General features: G+C 46.2%; 1 protein-coding gene across 1 annotated transcript in view; it reads right to left on the bottom strand.

Annotated features, from left to right (window-relative positions):
- LOC134983108 (oocyte zinc finger protein XlCOF6-like) overlaps window positions 1–17871 on the bottom strand; it is a 426740-nt gene extending 408869 nt beyond the window's left edge. Inside the window, exon 1 of the mRNA XM_063948823.1 lies at window positions 17752–17871. Within this exon, the coding sequence (XP_063804893.1) occupies window positions 17752–17836 (85 nt within the window). The 5' untranslated portion in view covers window positions 17837–17871. The remainder of the gene's footprint in view (window positions 1–17751) is intronic.
- Window positions 17872–21053: the final 3182 nt, after the last annotated feature.

Raw genomic sequence — 21053 nt, 5'->3', positions numbered from 1 at the left:
CTGGCCAGGTTTTGGCCCTAAACCAGTCGGATTCATGAGGCCAAAAAACCTTAACAAAACTGAATGATAATGAAAAAATTAAACCCTGTTTAATTTTAATTTTTGGTATGGCCGGTAATAATGTTATGATTCCAGCACTCCAGGTCAGAGGAGATCTTATGGCTAGGACCGGAGCACTGGAACGGAATGCTGGGGAAGGGAGCAGGAAAGAACAATAGCCCCTGGCGCCCTAACTCTGTTGTCTCACCCGTGCTGTCAGAAATCCCTTGCGAGACTATGGTTTCTTGAGCCCTTGGCAGCCGCGTTTGAAGGGCGGATTATGTCTGCCCAACTCCGATGCCCCCCGGTCTTAGTGAGAGACAAAGGAAAATCCGAGACAGGATGATGACAAGAGGCCCTCTAACTAAACAACCTGGCCAGGGGCTACGAGCTAACTAAAAACCTAAAGCATGTGCGGAGAAACCGCCAGAGAATAGGACAACCAAAATATCCACTTGTCCAATACTCCTACCCGGCACCGCCGAATACCAGAGTGGACCTGTGGAAGCGGAACCCTCCGCAAATGCTCCAAACACAAAATATAAGGGGTAAAGCGGCAGAGCCGCTACACACGGCAGAGCCGCGACTCACGAACACCACTGGATGATAAACGGTGATCAGTCAGGACTCCAGGGATGAGATGATAACTCCCGAGTACAGGACTTCAGAGGACCAGAATGACCGGATACAGCAGGACTGGAAACCGACTCTCAGCAAACAAAGGCAGCATGCAGGAAGCTATTACCGGCGTCTGGGAGAAGCCCTGGGAGTGTATTTAACAAGAAGTCCTCCAATCAGCTGCTAAAAGGCTGATTGGGGTAAATGCTGTGCAGCTGCCTTGCTGCACGGCCAGAGAGCAGGTGAATAACTTAACCCCTTCAGCCTAGCAACGGGGAACGCGGTCCGCCAGTGGCGTCCCCGTTGCTAGGGTTCGTGCGGCTCAGCGCGCCCGATGTCTAGCGTTGCTAGGGAGCCGGCGGCTGTACGCGCACGGCGTCTCTAGTTGCTAGGCGCCGGGCCGCGCAGACGAGCGGACCCCGGCGCCTAACAGTTGTGGTAAATGGAGTGTATTCACAGGAGGGAAATGTTACCAGTGGAGTACCCCAGGGATCTGTACTTGGACCAGTGCTTTTAATATCTTTATTGGTGACATTGCAAATGGCATTAAAGGGAAAGTATGCCTTTTTGCAGATGACACAAAGGTATGCAACAGGGTAGACCAGGTGGGGTAAAACAAATGATTAAGGATCTAGGTAGACTAGAGGAATGGTCAAGAGTCTGGCAATTACAGTTTAATGCCAAAAAATGCAAAATCATGCACTTGGGTCTCAAAAATCCTAAAGCTAAATACAGTATTAATGGCACTATACTGGAAATTACTGAGGAGGAAAGGGATCTAGGAGTCACTATTTCAGATGACTTAAAAGCAGGTATGCCATGTAATAAGGCAATGAGGAAGGCTAGTCAGATGCTTGGCTGCATTGGGAGAGGAATCAGCAGCAGAAAGAAAGAAGTAATAATGCCACTGTATAGGTCATTGGTACGGCCTCATCTAGAATACTGTATTCAGTTCTGGAGGCCATATCTTCAAAAGGATATTAATACATTAGAAACTGTACAAAGAAGGGCAACTAAAATGGTGCATGGCCTACATCACAAAACATACCCAGAAAGACTAAGAAATCTCAATATGTATAGTTTGGAGCAGAGAAGGGAAAGGGGGGACATGATAGAAACTTTCAAATATATGAAGGGTTTTAACAAAGTCCAGGAGAGAAACATTCTCCAAATGAAGAGAAGCAATAGGACACGAGGACATGCACTGAGACTGGAGGGGGGGAGGTTCAGGGGAAATTTGCGGAAAAATTATTTCACAGAAAGGGTAGTGGACAAGTGGAATAGCCTCCCATCAGAGGTGGTAGAGGCTAAGACAGTAGAGCAATTTAAACATGCATGGGATAGACATAAGGATATCCTTACAAAGAAATAAGGATCAAATAAGGTTAGTGATAAAAAATAATATAAAAAAAAATAAAATAAGGGGCAGACTAGATGGGCCAAGTGGTTTTTATCTGCCGACAAATTCTATGTTTCTATGATGAAACAAAAGTGGAAATTCTGAACAAATTATTTTCATCAGTATTCACCAGTGAAGAACTGATGCTGGGAGTAGAGCATAACAATTGTGGCCATAATGATTCATGGTTAGATACTTGTTTAAGCAAAGTAGTCCAGGAGAGTCTAAGCAAAATTAAGATTAATAAATCACCTGGTCCTAATGGACTTCACCAGTAACACCCGAGGGTTCTTATGGAGCTTAGTTCGCAACTAGCACGACCCATATACTTGATTTTCAATAGTTCAATTAGATCAGGCATGGTACCAAAGGACTGGCGTATAGCTGTGGTAGTGCCATTATTTAAAAAGGGATCCAAAAATCTTTCGGGAAACTACAGACCAGTTAGTTTAACATCTATAGTGGGGAAAATATTGGAAGGAATTCTAAGGGACGTCATACAGGAGTATCTAAAGTCCGCTTAGATTATTAGCAAGAACCAGCATGGGTTTGTGAGGGACAGGTCATGTCAGACTACCTTAATTAGCTTCTACGAGGAAGTGAGCAATAATCTTGATCAAGGAAAAGCAGTGGATGTGGTCTACCTAGATTTTGCAAAAGCCTTCGATACAGTTCCTCACAGGAGACTGATGATCAAATTAAAGGAGATTGGCCTAGGAAAAACTATTTGCACATGGATAAGCAGCTGGTTGGATAGCAGGATACAGCGAGTAGTGGTCAACGGGAAGTCCTCAACCTGGTCCCCAGTAGTCAGCGGAATACCACAAGGGTCGGACCACTACTGTACTATTTATCAATGACCTAGAAATAGGCCTGGAAAGCACAGTCAATCTTTGCAGATGATACTAAACTGTGTAAGGTAATTAATTCAGAATTGGATGTGGAGTCCTTGCAGAATGATCTATCTAAAACTTGAACTCTGAGCGTCTAAATGGAAAATGAGGTTCAATACAGACAAATGCAAGGTTATGCATTTTGGGACTAAAAACAAACTGCATCCTACATATTAAATGGGGAACGCCTAGTGGAAACAGAGTTGGAAAAAGATTTGTGGGTATTAATTGATAATAGGCTTAATTACCGTACACAATGTCAAAACGCAGTAAAGAAGGCAAGTAAGATGCTAGCGTGCATAAAAAGGGGAATTGAGACAAGGGACTAGGATGTAATCATGCCGCTGTATAAGGCATTGGTACGTCCGCACCTGGAATATTGTGTTCAGTTTTGGGCCATTGTATAAAAAAAGACATCGGTGAACTCGAAAGTGTTCAAAGGTGAGCTACTAAAATGATTAAAGGCCTAGAAGGACTGGACTATAAGGAAAGACTTACTAGGCTGAATATGTATACACTAGAAAAGAGGCGCCTAAGAGGAGATATTATTAATATCTTCAAATATGTAAAGGGACATCAAGAGTTATCACAGGAATTATTTATTAAAAGAACACAGTTTAGGACACGTAGGCACTCGCTGCAACTGGAGTAGAGAAAGTTCCGAACACGACGGAGGAAAGGATTCTTCACTGTTAGGGCAATCAGGATGTGGAATTCCCTGCCAGGGAAGGTGGTAATGGCGGACTCTGTAATTGGATTTAAAAAAGGACTGGATAAATTTCTGAATGAAAAAGCTATCCAAGGTTATAATACTTAAAATATCAACGTGGTTAATCCGGGGGTAATATGAGTTATAGTAGCTAACTAGTCATAAAACATTATCCAGCAAGTATGTAGAATCATCACAACTTAAAACAGGTTGAACACGATGGGCAATTTGCCTCTATTCAACCTCAAATACTATGTTACTATGTATGTTACTATGTTGTCTTCGGGATCCCGTTTCAGTAACTCCGTCTGAGTTAATAAGCTGAAGTTTGTTTGTAGGAAACTAATTCCGCTGCAGACAGAACTAGCTCCAATCGGAACTGATTTTCTGTGTGTAAACCTCTAGGCTTTATAGCACCCCTTCAGGGACACTCTAACATTGTCTCAAAAAATATTACTTGCAGTGTATTTGATGCCGGGTGCAGTAGTTTTTCACATAAGTTCATTTATCTTAAACTTTACAGGTTCCCCTTTCACACACATAGGGGTATATGCAATTCACTGCGAATCGCGGCAAATTATCGCCGTTTTTAAATTCGACACAATTCGACAGGTGAATTCCGGCAGGTGGCTGCCGGAATTCACCATATTCAATGAAAAACGGATTCGACAGTCCCGCGGGCGAAAAACGGCCGATTTGCCGGATTTTGCCGCGATTTTAAAAAACGGGAAAAAACGGGGGAAAAAATGGCGTGGGGTCCCCCCTCCAAAGCATAACCAGCCTCGGGCTCTTCGAGCTGGTCCTGGTTCTAAAAATGCGGGGAAAAATTTGACAGAGGATCCCCCGTATTTTTAAAACCAGCACCGGGCTCTGCGCCTGGTGCTGGTGCAAAAAATACGGGGGACAAAAAGAGTAGGGGTCCCCCGTATTTTTCACACCAGCATCGGGCTCCACTAGCTGGACAGATAATGCCACAGACGGGGGTCACTTTTATACAGTGCCCTGCGGCCGTGGCATTAAATATCCAACTAGTCACCCCTGGCCGGGGTACCCTGGGGGAGTGGGGACCCCTTCAATCAAGGGGTCCCCGCCCCCCAGCCACCCAAGGGCCAGGGGTGAAGCCCGAGGCTGTCCCCCCCATCCAATGGCTGCGGATGGGAGGCTGATAGCCTTCAGAAAAATGTCAAGAATATTGTTTTTTCCAGTAGTACTACAAGTCCCAGCAAGCCTCCCCCGCAAGCTGGTACTTGGAGAACCACAAGTACCAGCATGCGGGAGAAAAACGGGCCCGCTGGTACCTGTAGTACTACTGGGAAAAAAAATACCCAAATAAAAACAGGAGACACACACCTTGATAGTAAAACTTTATTACATACTGCCGACACACACATACTTACCTATGTTGACACGCCGACTGCCATGGTCTCCGACGATCCGAGGGTACCTGTGAAAAAATTATACTCAACTTCCAGCGTCCAGAGGTACATCCACGTCCAGATATAAATCCACGTACTTGTTAAAAAAACAAACCGAACACCCGTACCACCGGACTGAAAGGGGTCCCATGCTTTCACATCAGACCCCTTTCCCCGAATGCCGGGACACCACGTGACTCCTGTCACTGAAGTCCCTTCAGCCAATCAGGAAGCACTTTGCGGCTAGCGGTGAGGTCACCCGCCGGTCAGCGGCTGACCGCGGGTTAACCCCACCGCTAGCCGCAAAGTTCCCACCATTGAAAGTAATGGAGAGGCTTTGCGATGCGCTGTCTGACAGCTCAGACAGCGCACAGCCAATCAGGTGAGCGCCACGGAAGTAGCGGCTGTGGCATTATCCCCCGGCTGTGGCATTATCTGTCCAGCTAGTGGAGCCCGATGCTGGTGTGAAAAATACGGGGGACCCCTGCTCGTTTTGTCCCCCGTATTTTTTGCACCAGGCGCAGAGCCCGGTGCTGGTTTTAAAAATACGGGGGATCCGCTGTTAATTTTTCTCCCGGATTTTTAGAACCAGGACCAGCTCGAAGAGCCCGAGGCTGGTTATGCTTGGGAGGGGGGACCCCACGCCTTTTTTTAAATTTTTTTACCGTTCCAGCAATAAAAAATAAATAAATAAAAATTATTTTTAAAAATATAAAAATAATACTTGTGCCTCCAAAAAAGACAAACCAAGTACCTAATCCCTTCTAATATAAATAGATCTGATATTACCAAGAAAAAAAAAACCACAAAAATAAACATGTTTTAATTTTTTTTTATTGGTTTCACCCTCCAAAGTGTGGCGGATTGAAAATGACGAATTTGCTGTCTAAAAGCACTGCTGTCGAATTTCCAAACTTGAATTGAATATGCTTTTGTCAAATTGCAGCACTTATATCATTGCAGAAAAGTCGAATTTGCAAAAAGTCGAATTTCAAAAAGTAGAATTTTGAAAGTCAGTTTTTTGCCGGAAAGTACTGAATTGCATTGTCAAATTTTTTTTTTTGCTGAAAAAGTGCAGTTTTTCGACAATTTCGGGAATTCGCCGCTAATTGCATATACCCCATAGTAACAGAATACCACAAACAGTGTTCTAGACAGTTTCCATCTGAGATACTGATAATAGGAAAATAAATTAGAATCAGCCAGCCTAAAAGCTGTGTACACTCCCTATGTACTATGGCCCTCATTCCGAGTCGTTCGCTCGGTAATTTTCTTCGCATCGTAGCGTTTTTCTGCTTAGTACGCATGCGCAATGTTCGCACTGCGACTGCGCCAAGTAATTTTGCTGTGAAGATAGTATTTTTACTCACGGCTTTTTCTTCGCTCCGGCGATCGTAGTGTGATTGACAGGAAATGGGTGTTACTGGGTGGAAACACGGCGTTTTATGGGCGTGTGGATAAAAACGCTACCGTTTCCGGAAAAAACGCAGGAGTGGCCGGAGAAACGGGGGAGTGTCTGGGCGAATGCTGGGTGTGTTTGTGACGTCAAACCAGGAACGACAAGCACTGAACTGATCGCAGATGCCGAGTAAGTCTGGAGCTACTCTGAAACTGCTAAGTAGTTTGTAATCGCAATATTGCGAATACATCGGTCGCAATTTTAAGAAGCTAAGATACACTCCCAGTAGGCGGCGGCTTAGCGTGTGCAACTCTGCTAAAATCGCCTTGCGAGCGAACAACTCGGTATGAGGGCCTATGTTTTTTCACACTAGGTCAAAGGTGAAAGACAGCTGGTAACTGAAAGTGGGACTATATTTCTAGTATCTGCAAAGCACTGATATCATATAAACGTAAATATATAATATCTCAGCATAAGCAATAAAGTCATACCTCTACAAATTGGAGTCATACATGAACAAAATGGAGTAAAAAAGCAGTTACAAATATCACCCCATACACTCAGATTCAGGCCCATAATGGTTACTGTATTATAGTTGGGAATTCATTGTAGATTCCTGTGTTGCTGGAACTCAACCTCTAAAGAAGGGTTATTCGCATTCATGTTTAGTGCATTGTTTCTTTACGTTTAGATGATTAGCCGTTATGGAGGTTATCAAATCTTTACCACAAAGTTACCGGTGCTCATTGTCATTTAAGATAATCCATCAAATGATACTAACCAGATGATATATAATATAAAAGCAAGTCATTTTATACAATGGGCAGTTGATTAAAATATGTTCCATTGATAAACTGACAGATGGTGTTAGAATGACAAGTAGCCGAATAGCAGTAAAAAGTAAAAATATTCTTGACCGGCAAATATAGTATACTAAGAAACAAAATTATAAAATGGAAAAGAAGGTATCCTCAGTACATACTGCAACGTTTTGCAGGGCACAGTTGGCTTCCTCCTCAGGAGGGCAGAGCTATAAATAGAATTTTGGTTACCTACCAGTAAATCCTTATCTCGTAGTCCGTAGAGGATGTAGTACCATAGTGTATAGACGGGTCCACCAGGAGCCATTGGCACTTTAAGAGTTTAATAGTGTGGGCTGGCTCCTCCCTTTATGTCCCTTCTACCAGACTCAGTCTAGAAACTGTGCCCGAGGAGACGGACATCTTCGAGAGAAGGAAATACACAGATAGTGGCGAGATTTATACCAGCTCACACATACAAGGCACGTCAAACCAACTTAGCTTGAACACTCAGCAACCGCTGAAACATTACTTACCAAGTAACAATACAGTACTTAACTAAAACAAAGTTGTACTGAACCAAATAACATTTGCAGGAAAACTAAGCGCTGGGCGAGCGCCCAGCATCCTCTACGGACTACGAGAAAAGGATTTACCGATAGGTAACCAAAATCCTATTTTCTCTTACGTCCTAGAGGATGCTGGGGTCCACATTAGTACCATGGGGATGTACCAAAGCTTCCAGAATGGGAGGGAGAGTGCAGCGGCTCCTGCAGAACTGATTGACTGAACTTCAGATCATCAGAGGCCAAAGAATCGAACTTGTAAAACTTTGCAAATGTGTTCGACCCAGACCAAGTTGCAGCTCGGAAAAGTTGCACTGCCGAGACACCCCGAGCAGCCACCCAGGAAGACCCCACCTTACGTGTAGAGTGGGCCTTAACAAATTTTGGACACGGCAGTCCTGCCATAGAATAAGCGTACTGAATAGTGAACCGAATCTAGCGAGAAATAGTCTTCTTAGAAGCAGGACACCCAATTTTCTTGGGATCATATAGGACAAGCAGAGAGTCCGACTTCCTGTGATGAGAAGTTCTTTTCACATATATATTCAGAGCCCTTACAACATCCAAGGACTTTGATGTAATTGAGGAGTCAGTAGCCACTGGCACCACAATAGGTTGGTAGATGACGTGTCCGGAGCTCAGCTCTATCTTCGTGGAAGATCAAGTAAGGGCTTTTACAGGATAAAGCCCCCAATTCGGACACACGTCTAGCAGAAGCTAAGGGCAACAACGTGACCACCTTCCAATTAAGAAATTTGACCTCAACCTCCTGTAGAGGCTCAAACCCCTCCGACTGGAGGAACTGCAACACCATGTTAAGGTCCCAAGGCGCCGTAGGTGGTACAAAGTGAGGTTGGATGTGCAGAACTCCCTTCAAAAAAGTCTGAACCTCAGGGAGGGCAGCCAATTGTTTCTGAAAGAAAATAGATAGTGCCGAAATCTAGACCTTCACAGATCCTAACCTCAGGGCCATATCCACACCTGCTTGCAGGAAGAGGAGAAAACGTCTGAGTTGAAACTCCACAGTAGGAAACTTCTTGGATTCACACCAAGAGACATATTACTTCCAAATACGATGGTAATGTTTAGACGTTACCCCTTTCCTAGCCTGGATGAGGGTAGGAATGACCTTCTTTGGAATGTCATTCCGAGCAGTTATTAGGCGCTCAACTTCCATGCCGTCAAACGTAAGTCTTGATAGGCGAACGGTCCCTGCTGCAGCAGGTCCTCCTGAAGAGGAAAAGGCCTCGGTTCTTCTTGCAGTAGATTCAGAAGGTCCGCATACCAAGCCCTTCTTGGCCAGTCTGGGGAAATGAGGATCATTTGAGCCCTTGTTCTCCTTATGAGCTTTAGGATTCTTGGGATGAGTGGGAGTGGTGGAAACATGTACACTTACTGGAACATCCACGGAGACACCAGGGCGCCCACTGCCACTGCCAGTGGGTCCCTTGACCTGGAACTATAACGCCGAAGCTTCTTGTTGAGATGAGAGGCCATCATGTCTATGTGGGGTAATCCTCAAAGGTCTGTTATTTCCTTGAACACCTCCGGATGGAGACCCCACTCTCTTGGATGGAGATCGTGCCTGCTGTGGAAGCCTGCTTCCCAGTTGTCTACTCCCGAAATGAAGATGGCTGACAGAGCCAACGCGTGTTTTTCTGTTCAGAGGAGTATTTTTGTCACCTCTGACATAGTCACTCTGCACTTCGTTCCGCCCTGTCGGTTTATGTAAGCCACTGTTATATTGTCCAACTGCACTTGAATGGCCCCGATTTCTTAGAAGAGGGGCCATCTGAAGAAGACCGTTGTAGACGGCCCTTAGTTCCAGGATGTTGATGGGCAGGCTGGCTTCCAGGCTTGACCACCGTCCTTGGAAGGTTACTCCTTGAGTGACTGCTCCCCAGCCCCGAAGGCTCGCATCCGTGGTTAGAAGGACCCAATTCTGAATCCCGAACCTGCGGCCCTCCAGAAGGTGAGGTACTTGTAACCACCATAGGTGTGAAATCCTATTTCTTTGGCAACAGACGAATTCTCTGGTGCATGTGGAGATCCAGTTGGAAGGTCCAAGCATGGATCCTCCCGTACTGGAGAGCCTCGTAAGAGGTCACTATCTTTCCCAACAGGCGAATGCATTGATGAACCGACACCCGGGCTGGCTTCAGGACATCCCGGACCATAGTTTGTATTACCAACGCTTTTTCCTGCGGAAGAAACACCTTTTGCACTTCTGTGTCCAAGATCATTCCTAGAAAGGACAACCTCTGGAAGGTTCAGAATCCAACCATGACTCTTGAGGAGGAGTGTTGTGAGAACAATGGACTGCAGCAGCTTCTCCTTGGATGATGCCTTTATCAGCAAATCGTCCAGACATGGAATGATGTTCAACCCTTGTTTGCGGAGGAGAACCTTCATTTCTGCCATCACCTTGGTAAACACCCTCGGTGCTGTGGAGAGGCGGAATGGCAGGGCCTGGAACTGGAAATGACAGTCCAGCAATGCGAAACGGAGATAAGCCTGATGCGTTAGCCAGATCGGAATGTGGAAGTACGCATCCTTGATATCCAGGGATACCAGGAATTCCCCCTCTTCCAGACCTTTTATCACCGGCCTGAGAGACTCCATCTTGAACAAGAACTCCTTTAGAAAGGGTTTCAATAATTTTAGGTTCAGAATGGGCCTGACCGAACCATCCGGCTTCGATACCACAAAAAGGTTCGAATAGTAACCTGTGGCCTGCACAGGGGGAGCAACTGGCACAATGACCTGTGCCTCCACCAGCTTTTGGACAGCTTCTTATAGTTCGGTGCTGTCTGCCAACTGAGTTGGTAAGCCTGATTTGAAAAAACGATGAGGAGGGAGACTTTGAAATTCCAGCCTGTATCCCTGGGATACAATGTTTATCACCCAGGGATCTAGGCCGGACGATACCCAGACGTGACTGAAGTGTCTGAGTCTCGCTCCCAACAGCCCCATCTCTAGGCCACGCGTCCACCGACATGTGGAGGGCTTTGGTGTACCTGATGCAGGCTTTTGTTCCTGGGAACCTGCACCAGCAGGTTTCTTGGATTTAACTCAACCTCCCCTAAAGAAGGTATTGGACGGTCTGGCCTTTCTAGGCTTGTTAGGCCGAAAGGGCTGTATTGCAGATGAAGAAAAGGATTTCTTCGGAGCAGATGCTGCTGAGGGAAGAAACGGAGACTTACCCGCTGTAGCCGTGGCTATCCACGCGTCTAGAGCTTCCCCAAAGAGAGGAAAAGTGAGAAAGAAACTGTATGGTTGACGCACTAAGGAGAAGTTATTTGATCATAAAATATAACCTTTATTAGATATTTTACAATATAATGTTTATACGACCCAGGGGTAAATTTACTAAGATGGGAGTTCTATTTAAAATGGGATGTTGCCCATAGCAACCAATCAGATTCTGCTTTTCATTTATCTAGCACCTTCTAGAAGATAATACCTGCCATCTGATTGGTTGCTATGGGCAACATCCCATCTTTAATAGAACTCCCATCTTAGTAAATTTATCCCCCAGACTACAGTGAAACATAAGAGTTAAAATCAGACTAACATATATGTGAATCCTAATAGATTGAAAGGTGTAAATAAAGAGTTAAAAAACGTGTCGGCGTGAGTTTCCTGTGTCAAGCAGTTATAGGATTATTATACCTATTCCAGTGCTACCACAGATCGGTCACTGTGTGTAACTTCCCCAAAGAGAGCCTGGCCTGTATAGGGTAGGGACTCCACACTTTTTATGGATTCCGCGTCGGCCGACCATTGGCACAACCACAGTCCCCGACGAGCTGAAACAGACATGGAAGATATTCCCACAGCCATGGAACCCAGGTCTTTCAAGGATTCTACCATAAAACCTGCTGAATCATGTATGTTGCGTATATCTACCACATCATCCCTATCCATCGTATCCAAATCCACAAGTAAGGTAGTTGACCACTTCACTACTGCCTTTGCAATCCATGCACTAGCAATAGTGGAACGTAATATGGCCCCCGCAGCAATGTACATTGATTTAAGCGTGTTATCAATCTTTCTATCAGCCGGCTCCTTTAAGGCGGTAGATCCTGGAACAGGCAAAAACCACCTGGAATTTTTTCTCAGGGTTTTCCCATGCTTTCTCAAATATAGCAGTGAATTCCTTTGACGCAGAGAAGGTTAGCGAGGCTTTTTTATTTTTAGTGAAAAAAGCCTCCTCAACCTGCTCAGGTGTAGTATCATTAACATTCAACACATCCCTGATAGCCTCTATCAACAATTGCGCCCCCTTTGCAAGAGATGCGGACCCCCGCAACACATCCCCATCACCGTCTGTGGTTGTCAGAATAGGGAACCGTGTCGTCTTGTGTGACATGTACAAGCACACGCTTATGGGGGTATATATCGGAGCGACCTGAGGTACCAGAAACCGGTCATACTGCCATAGAGCCCTGTAATACCTGGGTTGCAGATTCATTACTTGCAACCCTGTCAGAAATCTGAGAAATCTAAGATTTGACAGAGGAAAACCACTAAGGTTCCCTTGCTGGTATCTGTGCTAAACCAATGCTATCCTGATTACATGGGATGGGATCATCCTGGGAGGACAAATACACTGCAGCATATGACACAGTGTCCCTGGACATAGCTAAAGTGGACCACCAAACACTCTACACACACACACACACACACACACGTGAGCGCAGACAGAGTCTCCCCCCCCCCAAGAATGACAAGAGAGACACAGAGATTGTAGCCAACCCACACACAGCGCTTTCAGCAAAGGGAGACCCCTTGTCAGTGCTGACTGTGCACCTTAATAGGACACACAGTCGTATTATAGCCTCCCCTCCCTTCTACAACCCCCTGGTACCGTGTACAGATAGCTGGAGTTGCTGTGGAGCGACCTGTTCTTCCTCTCAGCGCTGTGCAGGCAGGAAAATGGAGCTGAAACGCTGCTGGGTCCGCTCTGAGAAGCTCCGCCCTCTTAATGGCGCTGTTTTCCCGCTCTTCATGGATTATACTGGCCTGAGGAATTAGTGCTGGCTGAGATCCGAGGACCCTGACAGGCTTCTGGACCAGTGTAGGGGGTAATCGCTGGCCCAGGGAGCCCCACCATGTACCGCTGAGCCTTCCCAGGAGCACAGTTAATACTGCACTCCCTTCCCGCTGCTGTCATCTTCACACCGTCCCCCCACTTGCCAGGAAGGGTCAGTGTCTCACTCGCCACTTCTTCAGCTCTGTATGGGGGTGGCAGAATGCTGCTGGGGCGAGCGATCCCCTGTGGCGGAGAACGATCAGACCCCTCTGGAGTTCAGTGTCCAGTCAGCGGAGACAGTGGCTCAGACCCCGCAGGGTGGACACTGCTCCCCCCCTTAGTCCCTCGCTGTAAAATAAAAAACTCTAACAAAACTTTTTACTAGGAAAACTCTGTAGAGCTCCCCTAGCTGTGACCGGCTCCTCCGGGCACATTTTCTAAACTGAGTCTGGTAGGAGGGGCATAGACTGAGGAGCCAGCCCACACTCTCAAACTCTTACAGTGCTAATGGCTCCTGGTGGACCAGTCTATATCCCATGGTACTAATGTGGACCCCAGCATCCTCTAGGACGTAAGAGAAATTAAGATTATTGCTGTTTTCTTCGTAAAACATTTCCCACACTCAGAGCATGAAAACGGATTCTCACCTGTGTGACTTCTCTGATGTATAACAAGAGTAGATTTCCGTGTAAAACATTTCCCACACTCAAAACATGAAAATATCTTCTCATCCGTGTGACTTCTCTTATGTATAACAAGATCTGAGTTATGCGCAAAACATTCTCCACAGTCAGAACAGAAAAATTGTTTCTCACCGGTGTGATTTCTCTGAAGTGCAATCAGCTTTGGTTTCTCAGCAAAACATTTACCGCACTCAGAACAGGGGAACATTTTAGCACCTGTAGGGCTTGTTCTATGTGTAATATCATCTAATGTATCAGCAGAACAATCTTTATGATTAGAGGGAGCAGATAACGTATCTTCCATGTCCAACACTGGATGCATATTTAGTGTAATAGAGTTTCTCCTGGAGAATCTTGTACGATGTTATCTTCTATTTTATAATCTGTAGATAAGAGGAGACGTCCCACCGAGGTATTCCTGCTTCTGCATCCATCTGCTGGGAATAACATACATCTTTGGAAATAGAGATTTTCTTTCTACACTGAGTCATACTATGGGAGATGACTGGCTTAACGTGTGAAGCCCCATAGAAGCCTCTTGCATTGTGGGCCTAGCTCTAACAGGTAAATACAGTAGATCCACCTTTGATTTCTCCTTGCGACTTGCAATTAGAGATCAGAGTAAAAACACACAAAAAAACCCTGTTCCAAGAATAAACATTACTTTTGGAGAGTACAGATGGTGTAACGGTTAGCATTAACGTCATACAGCACTGAGCATATGGTTTCGATTCGTTCCCCCCTTCCCCCCGATCCTGTGTGGAAATAGTATATTCTCCCCGTGCCGGGGTCGCCATAAGTCGTCATCAACTTGACGGCACATAACGATGATCCATATTAAGCCACGCATCACCTGTTTATACTTTATACTTGAATACCAGCCCAAATTAAAAGGAGGCTTCCACAGTGTGCTAAGTAAGCTTTAGGACCTAGATTGTGATCTGGATTTTTGCTGATTAAGTAGATCCTGATTACATGGGTCTGTTTAGCCATTAAGACAGTTGGCTCTAACCTCTTGGATTATGGGTGATATTCAATTGTTTGAAAAGTCAGTTGGGTGTCTGTTTTTCCCTATCTAACAGACAGGAAAACACAGACACCCAACCTACTTTTCAAACAATTGAATACCCCCTAAGAGTCAGTTCAACTCATTTGTTTCTTGTGAGGAGCTCTGCAAAACTGTATTCACTATATATTCACTACCACCTTTCCAGCGAGCACTTGCTTTTCACTATATGGATTCCATGTTATTAATCTAGTCTGCTTTACCAATCTACTTTACACTGACTTATGAATTTTTGCATAAAAGTTTATTTTAGTATGGCTTATTGCTTTTTATATGTTCTATTAAACTTGTATTATTGGTATGCAGTCAGCATAACGATGGATGGAATCCCAGCTGTCACCATACAGACGCCGGGATCCCGCAAGGGACACCATACCGTCGCCGGAATAACAATGAGGTAGGTGATTCCTCCCTCTATGGGCATGAGAAATCAGTCACCTGCGTCTCCTCAGGGCCTGTATCGTATATAACTCCTTAATGACAAAAGTGTTCTGGATTGAGGAGTAATTGGTTCATATGTTGAGGAGACGGAGCTGTTGTGTGCTTTAGGCTGATGGATGCAATCCACACACAGAGCCCCTGCATAATGATCACATAAAGGCTTCTCACATGCTCCTCAGCTGTGATGTTGAGACTCGCATGTGACCTGGAAGTGACGTCATATGTGCACACCTTAGACAGAAAAGGGTGGCTGGCTATCGAACCAAGTTTTTGCTGCTGAAAGTAACAACCAGCGTCCCACAATGGGTCACACGTGTGCCGGCTTGCACTTTGGAAGGTGCACCACAGGGACGGTGGTATCTCACAGGGAGCAGGAAAGCCACCTTAGATACAAACACCACAACGGTCACATACACACAAAGCCTTCCTCATATGACAGACAGGAGAGAGGCACCGAGGCAGGAAGTAGTCACACCTTATACCTCCCCAAAGGGGGTTTCCTTTCTCCTGTCGCTGCTCAGCTGAGTTTTATGTTTGGAAAGGAAATAACCGCTGCATTTCTCATAGTAACCATACAGTACCTATTAACAAAGATCCAAACCAAAAACTAATCACTAAAAAAAACACATTTTTAATAACACAGAATATCACAGTACATTCACACCGGCCGGCGAGTTAGAAAGCAAGAAAAAGAGTAAATAAATATAATAATAATAAAAACCAACACTAGACAATCCAACCTCCTATAATAAAAAGTCTTTAAATATCAGAATTCTATGTCTGGCCATCCATCCTTTTCCAGTTCATATGTGGATAAATATAGTACCAGTCACGGGGGTAAATTAACTGAGGTGGGGAGGTTTTTTTTTTTTACAACTGATGATGTTGCTCATAGCAACCAATCAGATTCCATCTATTATCTTCTAGAAGCAGCTAGTTAATGTTAAGTAGAATGTGATTGGTTGCTATTGGTTCTAAAAAAAACCTCCCACCTTAGTAAATAGCTAGAATTTTTCTTATTAACGCTGCACTCTCCAGTGTAAAGCACAATGAGTTAAGACAGCAATGCCTGGGACTAGTATTTGATCAGGCGGAGAAACGCGTAAAAGCTCTTGCATATTACACCAGCTGGAGGCATTGCCCCTCTAGCGCCCTGATTTTGGTCTCGATGTTTGCTGATAGGGGATGAGTTCTCCCTAGCTGATAGCTGCTTAAATAACAGGTATTTCAGAATTAACACAATCATCAGGTTCTTCTTTTGTTTTATCTATTAACCTTAGCTATTAGTCTGTTACTATGGATTAAATGTTGCAATCAAAAATAACATGCGTTCTATCACTGACCTGGGTTGGGAGTGTTGAGAACTTGGGGGTTCTTCCGGTGATCGGGAAGAGGAGCCACAGTTGGGCCGAAGTAGAGATGGCCGAATATAGGTCTTCCTCATGCAGAACTAAGCAGCAACCAAAGTTCGTGATTGATGCTGGAGAGTCACAGAGTGACAAGGACTTGAGCACGATGCTGAAGAACACTGAGTGACTAAGGACTTGAGAGCGATGCTGAAGAGCACTGAGTGATGAAGAACTTGAGAGCGATGCTGAAGAATACTGTGAGACAAAGGACTTGAGAGCGATGCTGAAGAGCACTGAGTGATGAAGGCCTTGAGAGCGATGCTGAAGAGCACTGAGTGATGAAGGACTTGTGAGCGATGCTGAAGAATACTGTGAGACAAAGGACTTGAGAGCGATGCTGAAGAGCACTGAGTGACAAAGGACTTGTGAGCGATGCTGAAACACACTGAGTGGTGAAAGGCTTGTGAGCGATGCTGAAACACACTGAGTGGTGAAAGGCTTGTGAGCGATGCTGAAACACACTGAGTGCTGAAAGGCTTGTGAGCGATGCTGAAACACACTGAGTGGTGAAAGACACTAGAGTCTGTTCAGCTGGGAGTCACGCTGAACGCTGGGAGCACTGGAGTCTGTATGCAGAGAGATACACTGGATGCTGGGAACACTGGAGACTGTACAGCAGGAAGATACACTGAATGCTGGAAGTACAGGAGACTGTACAGCAGGAAGGCACACTAAATGCTGTGAGCACAGGATTCAAAACAGCAGAGAGGCACACTGCAACAGGAGCACTGGAGTCCACTTCTAAAAAGAGACGATACTGAGGCGCCGGCCTCAGTCCGGCGTCTACTTTTGAATTCCCCGCCTTCCTCTGATTGGCGTGAACGCTGGGTGTAATGGTGGCGCCCACATTCCAGGGAACCGCCGGGAGCAGCGCCAGCCAGACGCCGGGACCCGGCGACCACCGGAGGCAGGGATCGCCAGGAGGACCAGCGGACACGCAGGGGTAAGCGTGGCGGCCGCTGCCCCTGGTGTGTGACACGTTCAACTTTGCAGTAATAGAAAATGAATTGCCTATAGGACTTACAGTTTACAATGTGCCGCAGACTTAACATGTTCAGTGCAGGAAGAGCCATGTGAGGACTCTATACGGTTCTGAGGACGGGGGAGTCCCTGTCTTTGTTAAGGTGCATTTGCAATGTTCTGTGTTACTAATTTACCTTATACTCCTGTAGGACAGTGACTGAGTACATTGTATATATGTGATTATCAGATGATGTGTATATAGCTGTCCCCATAGCTGCTCTCCCCATTACACTACATGACAGTCTCCTCTTACCCAGTGATGTGAGGGGCCGGTGATTCTCCATCATCACGTCCTTGTACAGACCCCTGTGTTCCTCTATATACTCCCACTCCTCCATGGAGAAATAGACGGTGACATCCTCACACCTTATAGGAACCTGACACACACAATGATACAGTCATCACCCAGACACATCCCCTGGTGTTACTGTATAGTGTCCCATTCCCACCAGTCACCTCTCCAGTCATCACCCAGACACATCCCCTGGTGTTACTGTATAATGTCCCATTCCCAGCAGTCACCTCTCCAGTCATCACCCAGACACATCCCCTGGTGTTACTGTATAATGTCCCATTCCCAGCAGTCACCTCTCCAGTCATCACCCAGACACATCCCCTGGTGTTACTGTATAATGTCCCATTCCCAGCAGTCACCTTTCCAGTCACATCTCCTGGTGGTACTGTATAATGCCCCATTCCCAGCAGTCACCTCTCTGGTCACATCCCCTGGTGTTACTGTATAATGTCCCATTCCCAGCAGTCACCTCTCCTGTCATCACCCAGACACATCCCCTGGTGTTACTGTATAATGTCCCATTCCCAGCAGTCACCTCTCCAGCCATCACCCAGACACATCCCCTGGTGTTACTGTATAATGTCCCATTCCCAGCAGTCACCTTTCCAGTCACATCTCCTGGTGGTACTGTATAATGCCCCATTCCCAGCAGTCACCTCTCTGGTCACATCCCCTGGTGTTACTGTATAATGTCCCATTCCCAGCAGTCACCTCTCCTGTCACATCCCCCGGTGTTACTGTATAACGCCCCATTCCCAGCAGTCACCTCTCTGGTCACATCCCCTGGTGTTACTGTATAATGTCCCATTCCCAGCAGTCACCTCTCCGATCACATCCCCTGGTGTTACTGTATAATGTCCCATTCCCAGCAGTCACCTCTCCAGTCATCACCCAGACACATCCCCTGGTGTTACTGTATAATGTCCCATTCCCAGCAGTCACCTCTCCTGTCACATCCCCCGGTGTTACTGTATAACGCCCCATTCCCAGCAGTCACCTCTCTGGTCACATCCCCTGGTGTTACTGTATAATGTCCCATTCCCAGCAGTCACCTCTCCGATCACATCCCCTGGTGTTACTGTATAATGTCCCATTCCCAGCAGTCACCTCTCCAGTCATCACCCAGACACATCCCCTGGTGTTACTGTATAATGTCCCATTCCCAGCAGTCACCTCTCCGATCACATCCCCTGGTGTTACTGTATAATGTCCCATTCCCAGCAGTCACCTCTCCAGTCATCACCCAGACACATCCCCTGGTGTTACTGTATAACGCCCCATTCCCAGCAGTCACCTCTCTGGTCACATCCCCTGGTGTTACTGTATAATGTCCCATTCCCAGCAGTCACCTCTCCGGTCACATCCCCTGGTGTTACTGTATAATGCCCCATTCCCAGCAGTCACCTCTCCAGTCATCACCCAGACACATCCCCTGGTGTTACTGTATAATGTCCCATTCCCAGCAGTCACCTCTCCAGTCATCACCCAGACACATCCCCTGGTGTTACTGTATAATGCCCCATTCCCAGCAGTCACCTCTCCAGTCATCACCCAGACACATCCCCTGGTGTTACTGTATAATGTCCCATTCCCAGCAGTCACCTCTCCAGTCATCACCCAGACACATCCCCTGGTGTTACTGTATAATGTCCCATTCCCAGCAGTCACCTCTCCTGTCACATCCCCCGGTGTTACTGTATAACGCCCCATTCCCAGCAGTCACCTCTCTGGTCACATCCCCTGGTGTTACTGTATAATGTCCCATTCCCAGCAGTCACCTCTCCGATCACATCCCCTGGTGTTACTGTATAATGTCCCATTCCCAGCAGTCACCTCTCCAGTCATCACCCAGACACATCCCCTGGTGTTACTGTATAATGTCCCATTCCCAGCAGTCACCTCTCCGATCACATCCCCTGGTGTTACTGTATAATGTCCCATTCCCAGCAGTCACCTCTCCAGTCATCACCCAGACACATCCCCTGGTGTTACTGTATAACGCCCCATTCCCAGCAGTCACCTCTCTGGTCACATCCCCTGGTGTTACTGTATAATGTCCCATTCCCAGCAGTCACCTCTCCGGTCACATCCCCTGGTGTTACTGTATAATGCCCCATTCCCAGCAGTCACCTCTCCAGTCATCACCCAGACACATCCCCTGGTGTTACTGTATAATGTCCCATTCCCAGCAGTCACCTCTCCAGTCATCACCCAGACACATCCCCTGGTGTTACTGTATAATGCCCCATTCCCAGCAGTCACCTCTCCAGTCATCACCCAGACACATCCCCTGGTGTTACTGTATAATGTCCCATTCCCAGCAGTCACCTCTCCAGTCATCACCCAGACACATCCCCTGGTGTTACTGTATAATGTCCCATTCCCAGCAGTCACCTCTCCAGTCATCACCCAGACACATCCCCTGGTGTTACTGTATAATGTCCCATTCCCAGCAGTCATCACCCAGACACATCCCCTGGTGTTCCTGTATAATGCCCCATTCCCAGCAGTCACCTCTCCAGTCATCACCCAGACACATCCCCTTGTGTTACTGTATAATGTCCCATTCCCAGCAGTCACCTCTCCAGTCATCACCCAGACACATCCCCTTGTGTTACTGTATAATGTCCCATTCCCAGCAGTCACCTCTCCAGTCAGCAGCAGAATGATCTTGTTGGTGAGTTCTAGGATCTTCTGGTCATTGTGTCAATCATGTATCAGTGTCCTCCAGACACACGGGGACAGCAGATGTGTTCTTCGCTAATGTGTAATCCTGTGTATTGAAAGTAAAGTAAATATCAAGATGGATAGGCTAGACTTCATAAACCCTGTTGCAGGACAAACAGAAGACATCTCTAGCGATGCCATGATGCATCCCTCATCATTCGGTCACCCCTGCACCGGCAAGTGCATACACATGTGTAAGCACTTGCCGATGCAGGGTCCCTTCGCCTGTCGGATCGGCTGGGCACACGTTGTCTAATGTGTATCCAGTTTTAGATCTAATATTCTGTCAGTCATGTGATCCATGGTCTTGTCCATCCTATTTAACAGTAAGACGAATTAAACTATTTAAGCACCTTTGCAGTAAAGAATCCTTTCCCTGGGCTCATGGTGAAATGTTTTCCTTCTAGCTGGTGACCCATTATACTCCCTATGGTCCTTGGTACAAAAAGTTTGCTTGACTGACCTTGGAAACATTTGTGTATATTAAGATGCTTTTAAGTCTAAAACTTCTCAAGATCGTTATATTTTTTTTT

The sequence above is a fragment of the Pseudophryne corroboree genome (assembly GCF_028390025.1).
Source record: "Pseudophryne corroboree isolate aPseCor3 chromosome 3 unlocalized genomic scaffold, aPseCor3.hap2 SUPER_3_unloc_1, whole genome shotgun sequence".
NCBI lineage: Eukaryota > Metazoa > Chordata > Amphibia > Anura > Myobatrachidae > Pseudophryne > Pseudophryne corroboree.
The sequence above is the reverse complement of the archived record's forward strand: the minus strand, read 5'-3'. Positions and strand labels throughout refer to the sequence as shown.